General features: G+C 40.9%; 1 protein-coding gene across 2 annotated transcripts in view; it reads left to right on the forward strand.

Moving 5' to 3' along the window:
- Window positions 1-16,129, forward strand: part of mrps27 (mitochondrial ribosomal protein S27) — a 218,909-nt gene that overhangs the window by 153,727 nt on the left and 49,053 nt on the right. For both annotated transcript variants that reach the window (XM_072257947.1, XM_072257946.1), the window contains exon 5: window positions 8,463-8,577. In XM_072257947.1, the coding sequence (XP_072114048.1) occupies window positions 8,463-8,577 (115 nt within the window). The remainder of the gene's footprint in view (window positions 1-8,462; window positions 8,578-16,129) is intronic.

Raw genomic sequence — 16,129 nt, forward strand, 5'->3', positions numbered from 1 at the left:
TTCGTAACAGCGAGGTTTTGTAAAGCGAACATTCAAAAAGCGGGGGACACCTGTATTTAGAGAGGAGGTTGATAGAAACATAGAAAACCTACAGCACAATACAGGCCTTTCAGCCCACAGTGCTGTGCTGAACATGTACTTACTTTAGAGATTACCTAGAGTTACCATAGCCCTCTATTTTTCTAAGCTCCATGTACCTATCCAGGAGTCTCCAAAAAGACCCTATCGTATCCGCTTCCACCACCATCGCCAGCAGCCCATTCCACACACTCATCACTCTCTGCGTAAAATACTTAACTCTGGCATCTCCTCTGTACCTTCTTCCAAGCACCTTAAAACTGTGCTCTCTCGTGATTCTTGATTAGTCAGAGCGTCAAAGGTTACAGGCAGAAGGCAGGAGGAAGGGTTTTAATAGAACAATAAATCAGCCAAGATGAAATAATAGAGCAAACTCAATGCGCCAACTAGCCTACTTCTGCTCATATGTCTTATGGTCTTATGGTTTTATGAAGGACAATATGCCAAGAGCTCTCTTTACAACCCTATCTAGCTGTAACACCACTTTCAAGGAATAATGGATTTGTATTCACATATCCCTCTGTTCTACTGCACTCCTTAGTGCTTTACCATTCACTATGTTAGTCTTACCCATGTTTATCCTCCCAGGGTGCAACAGCTGACACGTGCCAGTTTTTCAGCTGGTCCATATCCCACTGAGAGGTTTGATAGCCTTCCTTGCTGTCTACCATTGCCCCCAATCTAGTTCACCTTTATCGTCCAAATCATTAATATAGCTAATATGGGTGACAAATAAACTCTCCTTGGGCTTCCAGCTGGGTACAGCTATCTATTATAACTGACATTTTGATGACAAACTCTGCCATCTTCTTCAGGAATGATGCCTGGGTGGTATTTGTACCCCTGTAGTCTGCCCCTCCTGATTGATTAGTCCTTATCCAAACAGGTTTCTGCTCTCCGACCTTGCTTGCAATCTCCTTAAAGCGAGATCTTCGTCTTTGTTAAAATTCTTTTCCTCTGGTAAGAACTGGAATTCAATTGTAAACGAGGTGGGAGAGCAGAAACCTGATTGGATGAGGACTAACCAATCAGCAGGGACAGACTATAGTGGCATAAATACCACTGGACTAGATGTGGTCAGGCATCATCCCTGAAGAAAATGGCCAAATTTGTCATCAAAACATCGGTTATAATCGATATCTGTACCTGGCTAGAAGCCCATGAAGAGTTTATTTGTCATATATGCCAGGAAAGCACTAGATCCTTTTAAAATATGTGACCTCTTTGGGAAAAAAAGGAAAATCCTATCTGCAGGCTGAGAATAAATGGGGAAGACATGAAACAAGTACAGAACTTTTGGTACTTAGGAAGCTGGGTGACATCAGATGGACATCAAAGGAAGAATAGGAATGGCAAAAGACACCTTTACGAGAATGAAGAGTATCCCGACCAGTACTAAACCAGGCATGACAACCCACCTCAGAGTACTGAAATGTTACGTTTATCCAGTTATGTTATATGGCTCAGAATATTGGACAATATCTAGTAACATGAAGAAACGAATTGAAGCAGCAGAGATGTGGTTTTTGAAGAGGATGCAAAGAATATCATGGATGAAACGAATATCTAACGAGAATGTCATGAGCAGAGCAAACACAATAAGAGAAATAATGTATGAGATCATGAAAAGGCAACGTAACTTCATTGGACATGTGATTAGGAAAGAGGAGTTGGAATGCACGGTAATTATGGGAAAGATGGAAGGAAAGAAAGCAAGTGGAAGGCAAAGACAAATGATGATGGAGGCAGCAGCCAGAGAACTGGAAATGAATACCAATGAATTGATCCACTTGACCCGAAACAGGAGTGTGTGGGCCATGGCAGTCAAAGCTCAAACTGAGTACGGCACCTGATGATGATGACGACCTCATTGAAACCTATCGAATGTTGAAAGGCCTCAGTAGAGTGGATGTGGAGAGGATGTTTCTTATGGAGGTGTAGTTTAAGACCAGAGGACACAGCCTCAGAATAGAGGTACATCCTTTTAGAACAGAGATGAGGAAGAATTTCTTTAGTCAGAGAGTGGTGAATCTGTCAAATTCACCACTATAGCTGGCTGTGGAGGTCAAGTCATTTGGTATATTTGAGGCAGAGATTCTTGATTAGTCAGGGCATGAAGAGAAATAGGGAGAAGCCAGGAGATTGGGGATGAGGGGAAAATTGATCAGCCATGATGAAATGGTGAGGCAGACTCAGTGGACCAAATAGCCTAATTCTGCTCCTATACCTTATGGGCTTATAACAGACAAATAGATCCCAGCACTGACCCTTGCTATACACCACTAGTCACAGATCTCTAGTCAAAGAGCTAGTCATCTACTACCACTCTGTTGCTTCTCCCATTAAGCCATATTGAATCCAATTTACTACTTCATCCCGAATGCCATGCAACAACGTTTTGGATCAGCCTCCCATGTGGAACTTTGTTAAAGACCTTGCTAAAGACTATGTAGACAATGTCCGCTACCCTTCCTTCATCAACGTCCCTGGCAAACTCCTCAAAAAACTCTGTTAGATTAGTTAGGCACAAACTACCATGCACAAAGCCATGTTGACTTGCTGTAATCAAACCTTGTCTATCCAAGTACTTATATATCCTGCCACTTTGAATACCTTCGAATAATTTACCCACTATTGATGTTAGGCTCACTGGCCTATTCTAGAGCCTTTCTTGAACAATGGAACTACATTAGCTATCCTCCAGTCTTCCAGTATCTCACTTGTGGTTAAGGATGTTTTAAATACCACTGCCAGGGCCCCAGCCCGATCACTTCAGCTATCCTGTGATCTTTAAATGTAATTGCCAATTAGTGCTGAAATAAAGACAATTTTGTATGGAAACTCCCTAACCTAATTTTCACATTAAGCCCACACAGGTAGGAGGTTAATGAAGGGCCTTTCATCTTGTCAGCATGGACAGGATTTGTACATGGATTTTGGAAATGAAAGACCAGTGTATGGTGATGCTATAAAATCCACTTTTGGGCTACAGGCAAGCAACAGCATTGCCATTCATCTTACAATAACTAATATGAACTACTTCCAGTTTGTTGTGTCTTGTATGCAGAGATGCATTAGCACATTAGCATGCTTAATTGTCTCCAAATGACATTATTGACAAATCAGGAAAAACCTTTTTTTTAATTAACTTGTTTAACTATATAATTTCTACTCCTTAAACATAACCAACTCTCAAGAATCTGATTGTTTTGGATCAGAATTTCCCAAAGAATGGATAGTTTACATGCCAACTAATTGCAGACAACTTTCCAGCACATAGTACTATTAAGCTTCGGATTGCCTGCCCAATTAAAGTCCCTGCTAATTATTTAGACATTGGATTTCTGGGTAATCTGAAAGTGAACCTTTAACTTTTTCTCCTGTGAATTCTGATGCAGGACAGCTTGAGGGAAGGAGAGGTAATTATTAATAACCAACAATTGTCATCAGCAGTCTTATCATACTTTCATGTTTATACATTTGAAAATGCAAAACATTAATAACCAGATGCCCAGTTGTGTCTTTGTTAGAAATGACAGTTCGTTAGGCAGATTTGAGGAAACGAGTTTGTAAATGCTTGTTATATTTAGAGAGATTGATAGAATATTTCTACCTTTGAGCTACAAATGTGGTGACTTAGTGCATTTTCATGAACACTAGCAGCAATAGTACAGTAGCTCTGGTGGCAAATATAATCTCTGTGTCTGTGAAGGACTTAGATGACTGCTGCTTATGGCCATGGGTGAGCTGAATATGGCTCAGGAATAACATCTTCACCTCACTGAGAATCAACGCTGATGCACCTCGAGGATGTGTGCTTATCTCACACCTTACTGTTTCTACACCCGTGACTGTATAGGTAGACGCAGCTCAAATGCCATCAATAAATCACTGATGACACAGCTGTTGTTGGCAATATTTCAGACGGTAATGATGAGATAGATCAGCTGGTTGAGTGGTGTCACAGCAACAATCTTGCACTCAATGGCAGTAAGACCAAAGAATTGATTGTGGACTTCAGAAAGGGTAAGACGAGGCCATACACACCTGTCCTCATCAAGGGATCAGAAGTGGAAAGGATGAGCAATTTCATGTTCTTGGGTATCAACATCTCTGAGATTCTATCCTGGGCCCAACATATCGATGTAGTTACAAGGAAGGCACAACAACAGCAGCTATATTTCATTAGGAGTTTGAGGAGATTTGGTATGTCACCAAAGATACTAGCAAATTTCTCCAGATGTACTGTGGAGAGCATTGTAACTGGCTGCATCACTGTCAGGTATGTGGGGAGGCCACTGTACAGGATCAAAATAAGCTGCAAAAAGTTGTAAACTCAGTCAGCTGCATCATGGACACTAGCTTCCCCAGCATCCAGGACATCTTTAAAAAGGTGGCATCCATCATTAAGAACCTCCATCATCTAGGACATGCCTTCTTCTCATTGCTACATCAAGGACAGGGTACCAGAGCCTGAAGGCACACACTCAAAGATTCAGGAATACCTTCTTTCCCTCTGCCATCAGATTTCTGAATGGATATTGAACCTATGAACACTACTTTTTCTTTTCTTTTTTTGCAATATTTATTTAATTTAATTTTTTAAATCTATATATATTTTTACAGTAATTTATTTTTTAAGATATTTATTGCAATGTACTGCTGCCGCATAACAACAAATTTTACAACATATGCTGGTGATATTAAGCCTCTGATTCTGAGAATAAAGATCATGCTGCTAAGGTAACTTGACAGATAAAAAGAATGCTAATATTTGCTTCAAATTAATCTGCTTTTACAAAATGTTTAAGAGCTGACAAGTCTACTATTCACATTTTATAGAGAGAAACAGAGGTAGGCAGAGTGAGAGTGGGAAGTAGAGGCAGGCAGCAAGAAAGAAAAGAGAGAAGTAGAGGCAGTATCATACAGCATGGAAGCAAGCTCTTCAGCCCAAGTGGTCCATCCCAATCAAGGTTCTTATCTACGTTAATCCCTTTTCCCCTGCATTTAACTGATATCCCTGAAATCTGTACAGGGGCAGGAAGGCATGTGCTGGATCTTGCAGGCAAAGTTAAATGAAATCCCAAAATATTTTACAGGTATATTAGGAATAAAATGTGATTAGAGAGAGAATAAGTCTCTTTAAAGATCAGCATGGCCTTTGGATCATCTGTGGAGCTACAGGAGATGGGTGAGATTTTTAATGACCGATTCTCATCAGTCATTACTTTTGGGGAAATGGTGACTAGCAAGGAATTCAGACAAATGAATTGTGATGTATTGAATCACATACAAATTATAAACAAGGAGGTAATGGAGGCCATAAAGCATGTTGAAATGAATGAATCTCCAGAACCTGATCAAGTATATCCCTGGTCCTTGTGGGAGACTAGGAAAGAGATTGCAGAGGCTATTGCAGAAATATTTGCTTCAGTTTAGTACCAGCAGAATTTCCAGAAGACTGGAGGTTGGCTAATATTTTAGTGTTACTTAAGAAGAACAGTAAAGACAAACCAGAGAACTGCAGGCCAATTCGTCTAACATAACTGGTGGAGAAGTAGGGTTTACCAGCATTTGGATAGTGAGCATGGAAAATCATATCTGGCAAATCTCTTGCAGTATTTTGAAGAGGTAACCAAGAAGTTAGCTAACTGCAGGGTGGTGGACTTTGTGTATAATGAAATTAACAGAGCCAGTGATAAGATGCTGCACAGCAAACTAGTCTGAGAAGTTCAATTGCTAGGGGTCCAGGTAGAGCTATCTAGCTGGATTCATAATTGACTTGATGGCAGGAAGCAGAATATGATGAACGCAAGTTATTCCTGGAACTGGGAGCTTTTGACTAGAGATGTGCCACGAGGGTCAGTGCTGTGTTTGTTATTCATATAAGATATTTGGATGAGAATGTACAAGGCATTCTTTGTAATTTTGCAGATAATAAAAATGGGTGGTGTTGTAAACAGTAAAGGTTATCAAAAATTGCAGGAAATATTGATCAGGTGGATGTGGGCAAAGGAAAATTAAACTGCATTTAGTCCAGATTTTTGCAAAATATTAGGGAAACCAATGTAGACTTGTACAGTGAATGGCAGTGCTCTGTGGAGAGTGTTGCAAAATAGATGAAACTAGTGATACAGGACCATGGTTCCCTGAACAACAACATCCCACTCAATGTCAGCAAAACCAAAAAGCAGATTATTGACTGCAGGACGAGGAAATCAGAGGTCCATTTGCCAGTCCTCAACAGAAGATCAGGGGTGAAGAGGGTTAGTAACTTTAAATTCCTCAGCTTTATCATTTCAGAGGATCTGTCCTGGGTCCAGCGCGTAAGTGCCTTAAGAAACCAGATAAATGGTAAACTAAACACAAAATAATCTGCAGATGCTGGGGTCAAAGCAACACTCACAACACACTAGGGGAACTCGGCAGGTCGGGCAGCATCCGTGGAAAAGATCGGTCAATGTTTCGGGCTCGAACCCTGACGAAGGGTTCCGGCCCGAAATGTCGACCGATCTTTTCCACGGATTTTGCCCGACCTGCTGAGTTCCTCCAGCGTGTTGTAAATGGTAAACTAATGTGTATAAACACATTGCAATGGGATCATTTTTTTTTAAAGTATGGATGAATAATTTAATGGCACTTACATACTGTTATAGGAAAGCAGCATCCATCATCAAGGGCCCCCACCACCCAGGCCATGCTCTCTTGTCTCTACTGCCATCAGGAAGGTACAGGAGCCTTGGGTTCCACACTACCAGGTTCAAGAACAGTTTCTACCTCTCAACCATCAGGTTTCTGAACCAGACTAGATAACTTTACTCACCCCAACACTGAACTGATTCCACAACCTATGAACTCACTTTCGAGGACTCTACATCTCATGTTTTCAATATTTATTATTATTATTTTGTTTTTTCTTTTTTGTATTTATACAATTTGTTGTCTTTTGCACATTGTTTGTTTGTCTTTGTTTATGTGCAGTTTTTGTTGATTCTTTTGTGTTTGCATTTACTGTGAATACTCACAAGAAAATGAATCCCAGGGTGACATATATGTACTTCAATAATAAATTTACTTTGAACTGAAAGTTGCATCACAGGTGGACAGGCTGGTGAAAAAGTTGTCTGGCATGTTGATCTGCATCAGTCAAAACTGAGCATAAGACTTAGGACATTATATTACAATTGTAAAAGATGTTGATAAGGCTGTAATTGGAGTATTATGTACGGTTTTGATCACTCTGTTATAGGGAAAACATCATTAAATTGGAAAGAGCACAAAGAAAGTTAATGTTGATGCTACCAGCACTCAAAGGTTTAAGTTATAGGGAGAGATTGGACGAGCTAGGACTTAATTCCTTGAAACGTAGGAGAATAAGCAGTGACCTTACAGAGATGTACCAAATCATGAGAGGCATATATCAGATAAATGCACAGAAGTTATTTTATTCCAGAGAAAGGAAATCAAGAACTAGAGAACATAGGTTTAAGATGGGGGGGGGGGGATGGTATGACCCCACACCCAGACTTTGACCCCTACTGCGCTTAAAAGCATGCAGACATAGTCGAGCAGCTCAGTTGTTGTCAGACCAAGTATCAGAATGGGGAAGAAATGTGAGTGACTTGGACCGTGGAATGATTGGTAGTGCCAGGTGGGGCAGTTTGAGTATTGTAGAAACTGCTGATCTCCTGGGATTTTCATGCAAAACATTCTCTAGAACAGGGGTTCCCAACCTGGGGTCTACAGACACGTTGTGTACTGGTCCATGGCATAAAAACGGTTGGGAACCCCCTGCTCTAGAGTTGCAGAAAATGGTACAAAAAAAAATCCAGTAAGCGGCAGTTCTGTGAGTGAAAGCACCTTGTTAATGAGAGAAGTCAGAGGAGAATGGCTAGACTGGTTCAAGCTGACAGGAAGGCGACAGCAAATCAAATAACCACAAGTTTCAACAGTGATATGCAAAAGAGCATCTCTGAATGCACAGCATGTCAAGTCTTGAAATGAATGGGCTACAGCAGAGGAATGCCATGAACATGCACTCAGTGGCCACTTTATTAGGTACAGGAGGTACAGTTGTGCAATCTATACTAAGCAATTCAAAGTAAATGCCAATCACTCTCCATAGCCCTGTATTTTTCTTTAAATTCCAATTTTTTTTTAAACTCTGTACTGTTGTAATCAGCAAATGTAGAAGGCTATGTCTATCTGTAACTTTGATTTTATTGCAATTTTATTGCTATTTCTATCTGTAACTTTGATAGTGTGCTGCTTCTCATGCAGCAGCCATCCAGATTGGTTTGTATTCAGTTAGGTTTGACTGAAGCACAAGTTGAAAACTTGAAAGTTAAAATTAAACTTTGTCTTTATTTCCATTCAAACATTAGGTTTCGACATAGTCCAAACTGCTGGTACTTACGAGACTGGTCCATCCACAGCTGGATTCGACAGTGTCTGAAGCACAATGCTAGGGACAAGGCCTTGCACACCTTAAGAAACCAGGTAAGTGGTAAACTATTATGTTATATGTATAAACACATTGCAGTGGGATCATTTTTTAAAAAGTATGGATGAATAATTTAACCAAATTTTAATGTTTGCAAATGTTATTTTATTCTTTGCCAATTCTGGTGCTAGTCTGAATGATTTGCCAAACAATTCATTTCTGCATGTTATAATCTAAAAGTAATTCATAGCTCATAATACCTGTATATGATTTTCAAAATAAATATCTCCAAAAGCTGTTTATGGAATTATTGGTGCGAAAAATCGAACTTTTGGTATACTCTATAAGTGGAATTCAGCAACATTGTCCTGAAAAACAGGAAAAGCATAAGAAAATCTTTAAAATAAGAATCAAATAATGTTGCATGTTGTCATCTACTCGAGCATCACCACCTCATCTGACTCATGTATTGCAGCTACTGAGTCAGAACTTGTTGCTACCAATTTGCATAAAAACTGTGTGCAATAAAAATTTAATTAGTCATCCTTGGAGCTTTGCTGATGTTGGAATGTCAGAATTTCCATACCATTGGATGTTATTCTATTTAATACTCCAACACACATTTAGTTCACTTTTTATTTTAAGGTTTTATACTGTAGTTGAATAAATGTTCCAGAGAACTCAGTATATTTAAGTAGAGCACAGGAAGTGAGTTTCTGGTGACTAGGACATGTGGCTCTGGTGAATTTAAAGAGTGCTCAGGATCTGGGACCTCGAAGTCTAAAGGAAATGTGAGAACCAAGGTCCTTGTGTATTAAAGAGAGTGTGGATAAAAACACCCAGTGAATCAAATGCAGATTTAATTGGGGTTTTCAAACAAATGGGTAGTAGATTATTAGAGTATTACCACACATAAAAATATATTTCCAGAGAGTAATGAATTTTTCAGAGGAATATTTATTGAAGTATTTTTTCATAGCAGTGTAACCCTCAGGTTCAGCTAGCGGCATTAATCTAGGGGAGGACAGCCTCCGGCCTGGCCAAAGTCAAGAAATCTTGTTTGGGTGGTTGCTGCGTGATGTGTTTTCCTGTTATAAATCACTACCATGAAATAACAAACAGTACACAATGTGCAATTAAACGACTGAGTTTTATAATTCTTAATTTGAAAAAGGGCCTATTTTCATGAAACAGTCTAATGCACACATTGGAGCTCGCTGTTTTCCTGTCTGTTCATTCTCCATCGATTTCCCCGGGGCGTTGTTGAGTCCTGACCCCATTCCAAGTCCACTCTGTCCAGCAGTCAATGACTTCCCCGTTCTGGCAACTTCTCTCTCCATCTTCCATCAAACAAAAAAACACTTCTCTTGGGCACACAAATAAAAACACCTCCCCTCATTGGCCAGCAATCATTCCAAAGCTCACGTTATCTCTAGTCATAACCCAAACACTGCGCTGCAGAGAAACCATTACATTAGCAGTGAAACCTTTCCCAGGTCGTTACAGCAGTTTTACACTTAATGGTTTGTATAGTACTGTACTCATTCCTGGAAAGAATTGAGATTTATGCAAGCAGGAGGGTAGAACCTTGATAATATCTAAGGCCACATTTTGGCAGTGGTGCTGGTGCACCAAAAGTTATTCCTCAATAGTAAGTTAACACTAATGTTTTTCAGACAGATTTCTCCTGTCATCTAATGTGGATTTTTACATTAGTGATCTTGTCTTTGTTACTTGTTTTTGTGATAAAATTACCACTTTGGCAAGAAAAGCTGGAAAGCCAGGTGGGATAGAATGATGTAACCAAGAGCAGATACAGTAGAGCTTCTAATCTTTTAAACCCTGCTATTTATCAATCTCAAGATAACCATAAGATTCAATGGTGAACAGATCACCTTGATATGAATGAATTGTCCATCATTTGCTGTTCTATTTTGGCAGGAGATTTATAGTAAATGGTACATCCTTGGCCATTGCTTAGAGCTCTGATTCATTTTTATAAAACATCTGTAGATTCTTTATATTGATTGGGATTTACTGAAATTATCCCAAAAGAAAACAACTAAATATTTATTGCCTTTCAAAAGGTGAATCTGTTATCTTCCTTGTGGATCCTGGTTTCTATGCGTTTACTTCTGTATTTTATTCCAGGGTAAACTTAACCTTTGTCAATTGTCCTTGTCAACCTCATAGACTTTTACAGAGTGCAGTAAGCCAATCCCCATCTTTCAACAATGACTATATGCATACATTTCCCAAAATGAACTATTATGTTACAATTAGCATTGTGAATGTTATCAACTAATTTTATACCAGGAATGCATAATCTAATTCTAGCAACTTCATGGCTACCTTAGATGATGTTAGATTACTTAATACATTCCAAATGCTGGAGCTGAAACTTTAGGTATTTATACTTTGGAACACCAAGCTGTGGGGCAAAAATAAGCACACAAGAAATAAATAACACAAAAGTCAGCAATAGAGCCCTCAAGTCTCCACCATCCAATACAAATGTGGATGACCTTATGCTACTGTGTTACTTCCCTGTATCCCTTCCACTTTACCCTTGAGTATACTGAAAGTTTGTGAATCGTGCTCTCATCTGGAGTATTAAGCTAAGGTTTTGTCTCTTTATTAGAAAAATATAAAATAAGCTAATCTTGTGGAGACATGGCATGTCAATTGGGAATTATAAATCACTATTACATGGTAAACTCAAATGAAGAACAGAGCTAATATGTAGTAGTACATTCAGATTTGCCAGAGGGACAGATAAGGCAGCATAATATTGTAAGTGCAACAAATTTTATTTGAATAAGTGGCTTTTATGGGTAAGGTTCTGACAGTAGGCACCAAATTATCTTTGTTGTGTAAGGATTGAAGGCTAATGGAAATCAATTTGGGACAGAAAACTGAGCTCAATTTGAAAAGAAATCAAGATGTGGTTAATGTTTCAAAGTGCAATGATGATTAAGTTATTAATAAAATAATGGTGCTTATGATGTGCACTTCAAAATGGAAGCTCTGCTCAAACACAAGCCATTAAAATGGAATGGCATATGCATTTCCATTATTTAAGAGGTGGAAGTAAGGAGTGTGGTGGAATGCTGTGTATCTGCTTACTTGCTTTTGTAGTATATTCTCCAGTGGTGGGCATGTGGAACTGCTTTTCCTAAAGAAAATACTTTTGCTTCACCTTCAAAGATAGGATGTCTATTTCTGCACATATCTTTAAATGATCTTGGGCTTTGTGAAGCCCTGTTCAAAAAGAGGGTGAGGTCATGTACAGCTATGACTAACAATGATGAATTTGAGAGATGAGTCCATAGATTTTATAGCAACTATTTGATCTGAATTCTTGCTCATGACTCTTGTAATTGGAGAGCTGGCATATACTTGTATCATGGTCCAGCAATGATTGCTATTGTGTATGATAATTATATTCATTTTTCTTTTCATATCATGTTTTAGAATTTGTAAGGTTGTGTACTCCTTCTTGTGCTTGGGCTTCCATGTACATCCATCTGATGAACTCGAGGTTTTTAAAACCATTTTGAGTGCTTCTTCTCCATCTTGAGCAGTCATGGACCATAGTTCCCAGACTAACATAGTGGGTAGCACAGTACTATTATAGCTCGAGGCTTCGGAGGTGGGAGTTCAATTCCAGCATCCTCTGTAAGAGATTTATACGTCCTCCTTATGGAATGCTTGGGTTTTCTTTGTGCTCCTGTCTCCTCCCACTGTCTAGTTTGTAGGTTAATTGGTCATTGTAAATTGAATTATGAATAGGCTTGGTTTAAATCAGAGGTTGCTAGGCGTTGCAGCTCAAAGAACCAGCAAGACTTGTGTAGCCCCCCTGGCCACCCTCAGGGTCACTTGGCTCGCTGTCGTCTAGGGAAACAGCCTCGGCCCCGCCAAACTGGGTAATTCGTTTGTGTGACAATACACCAGATGCAATTAAATGATTTACAGTTTATAGATATTACTAATTCTATGACATTAATATGCATTTGATACAGAGAGGAAAGTAATGGGAAAAAAAAGGCACCAACACTTATCAAAGTTCAATCTCGTCGTGCACAAAAACCGTTGGAGCTCAAGGACCTTCTTCTTCACCCTGCGACCCCCTCGGACCACCTCAGCCGACCACTTGGGACCAACAACGGTGGTCGACCAGACGCTCCACACGAGTCCGTCTCCGTCTCCTCGCCGAACGTCCCGCTCGGGGTCCAACCCCGTTAGCAGACTCACAGCACCTCGTCCATCCTCTGTCTCGCTCTCCCGCCTTCTGCCCCCAAACCCCCTCGCAAACAATATCTTCAAATACACCAAAACCATAACAACTATCCCAATTGGTTAATAGCACCCTCTTATCACCCTCTAATCACCCTCTGAACCACAATAAACTGCTAGCGCAAACTTTCTCAGCGTTAAAGCACAACAAAGCCGCATTCCCCAGATTAACATAACAAAAACGCCATTTTAATTAGCCTCCGCAGTAACATAAAAGTCGAAACCCCCTTACACTTGTTACGCACTGTATCTCTAAATAAAATAAATAAATAAAATGCGATGTTGAATATCTTCAAGCAGGTTTTCAAACTTTTCTTCTGTTTACATGATAATTGCTTCCCATAGGAGTGCTCAAAATAGTGTGTCTTGTCTGGTTTTGATCAGAAGAGTGAGAAAGCTTGTCCAACATGGTCATTGGGTATATTTCAGATCACAATGTTGTGGATGTTGGCTTGGCAAAGGATTGGTGATGGTTCTTATATCCTGCCAGTGAATCAACTTCCTAGAATCAGCTCCTGCCTGAGTAAGGACCTGGACCCACTGCAACCTGCCTATCACCTGGACAATATTAATACGTCAGGCTGCTGTTTATTAACTACAGCTCAGTGCTCAACACAATCATTCCCACATTTCTGATCACAAAGCTCTAGAACCTGGGCCTCTCTACCTCCCTCTGCCATTGGATCCTTGAATTCTGCACCAGAAGTCCATAGTCTGTGCAAATTGAAAATAAATTCTTCACCTCACTGATAATCAATACTGACGCACCTCAAGGATGTGTGCTTAGAACGCCCCCCCCCCACACACACCCATGACTGTGTGGTTAGGCACAGCACAAATGCCATCTATAAATTTGTTGACAACACAACTATTGCTGGCAGAATTTCAGATGTTGATAGGAAGGCGTACAGGAGCAAGATAGATCAGCTAGTTGAGTGGTGTCGCTGCAACAACCTTTCACCCAACTTCAAAGGAGAGCTGCCGTCATTGGAAACTCTATAGTCAGGGGAGCAGATCGGAGATTTTGTGGACATGAGAAGGACACCCGCATGGTTTGTTGCCTCCCAGGTGCCAGGGTCCGGGATGTCTCTGACCGGGTGCACAACATCCTGGTACGAGAGGGAAAGCAACCAGAAGTTGTGATACATGTTGGTACCAATGACATAGGCAGGAAGAAGGGTGAGGTCCTGAAGTGTGAGTTTCGGGAACTAGGCAGAAGGCTGAAGAACAGGACCTCAAGGGTGGCATTCTCAGGATTGCTGCCAGTGCTACGTGACAGTGGATTGGAAGAGATGCCAGTTGAATGCGTGACTGAGGAATTGGTGCAGGGAGCAGGGTTTTAGATTTTTGGATCATTGGGATCTCTTCTGGGGAAGGTTGGACTTGTATAGATTGGATGGGTTGCACCTGAACTCGAGGGGGAGCAATATCCTTGCAGGTAGATTTGCTAGCATGGTTCAGGAGGGTTTAAACTAATTTGCAAGGGGGATGGGACCCGGAGTGATAGAGCAATGAAAGAAGTGCATGGAGTAAAGCCAGATCTAACATATAGAGAGGCTTTAAGGAAAGAGAAGCAGAATAAAGGGTGTAAAGGTAGTAAGGTAGAAGGGCTAAAGTGTGTGTACCTCAATGCAAGAAGCATCAGGAACAAAGGTGATGAGCAGAGAGCTTGGATACATACATGGAATTATGATGTAGTGGCCATTACAGAGACTTGGCTGACACCAGGGATTCTCAATATTCCTGGATTTCAGTGCTTTAAAAGGGATAGAGAGGGGGGAAAAGGGGAGGAGAGGTGGCATTACTGGTCAGGGATACTATTACAGGTACAGAAAGGGTGGGTAATGTAGCAGGATCCTCTTTTGAGTCAGTATGGGTGGAAGTCAGGAACAGGAAGGGAGCAGTTACTATTGGGGGTATTCTATAGGCCCCCTGGTAGCAGCAGAGATACAGAGGAGCAGACTGGGAGGCAGAGTTTGGAAAGGTGCAAAAATAACAGGGTTGTTATCATGGGTGACTTTAACTTCCCTAATATTGATTGGCACCTGATTAGTTCCAAGGGTTTAGATGGGGCAGAGTTTGTTAAGTGTGTCCAGGATAGATTCCTGTCACAGTATGTTGACAGACCAACGAGGGGGAATGCCATATTAGATCTAGTACTAGGTAACGAACCGGGTCAGGTCACAGACCTCTCAGTGGGTGAGCATCTGGGGGACAGTGACCGCCGCTCCCTGGCATTTAGCATTATCATGGAAAAGGATAGAATCAGAGAGGACAGGAAATTTTTTAATTTGTGGACGAGCAAATCATGAGGCTATAAGGCTAGAACCTGCGGGTGTGAATTGGGCTGATGTTTTTGCAGGGAAATGTACTCTGGACATGTGGTCAATGTTTAAAGATCTCTTGCAGGATGTTAGGGATAAATTTGTCCCGGTGAGGAAGATAAAGAATGGTAGGGTGAAGGAACCATGGGTGACAAGTGAGGTGGAAAATCTAGTCAGGTGGAAGAAGGCAGCATACATGAGGTTTAGGAAGCAAGGATCAGATGGGTCTATTGAGGAATATAGGGAAGCAAGAAAGGAGCTTAAGAAGGGGCTGAGAAGAGTAAGAAGGGGGCATGAGAAGTCCTTGGTGAGTAGGGTAAAGGAAAACCCCAAGGCATTCTTCAATTATGTGAAGAAAAAAAAGATGACAGGAGTGAAGGTAGGACTGATTAGAGGTAAAGGTGGAAAGATGTGCCCGGAGGCTGTGGAAGTGAGCGAGGTCCTCAATGAATACTTCTCTTCGGTATTCACCAATGAGAGGGAACCTGATGATGGTGAGGGCAATATGAGTGAGATTGATGTTCTGGAGCATGTTGATATTAAGGAAGAGGAGGTGTTGGAGTGTTAAAATACATTAGGACGGGTAAGTCCCCGGGGCCTGATGGAATATTCCCCAGGCTGCTCCACAAGGTGAGGGAAGAGATTGCTGAGCCTCTGGCTAGGATCTTTATGTCCTCGTTGTCCACAGGAATGGTACTGGAGGATTGGAGGGAGGCCAGTGTTGTCCCCTTGTTCAAAAAAAGTAGGGATAGTCCGGGTAATTATAGACCAGGACTGTGGTGGGAAAGCTGTTTTAAAAGATTCTTAGAGATAGGATCTGTGGACATTTAGAGAATCATGGTCTAATCAAGGACAGTCAGCATGGCTTTATTAACGGCAGATCATGTCTAACAAGCCTGATAGAGTTCTTTGAGGAGGTGACCAGGCATATAGATGAGGGTCGTGCAGTGGATGTGTTCTACATGGATCTTAGTAAGGCATTTGACAA

This window comes from Mobula birostris, chromosome 5, assembly GCF_030028105.1.
Source record: "Mobula birostris isolate sMobBir1 chromosome 5, sMobBir1.hap1, whole genome shotgun sequence".
NCBI lineage: Eukaryota > Metazoa > Chordata > Chondrichthyes > Myliobatiformes > Myliobatidae > Mobula > Mobula birostris.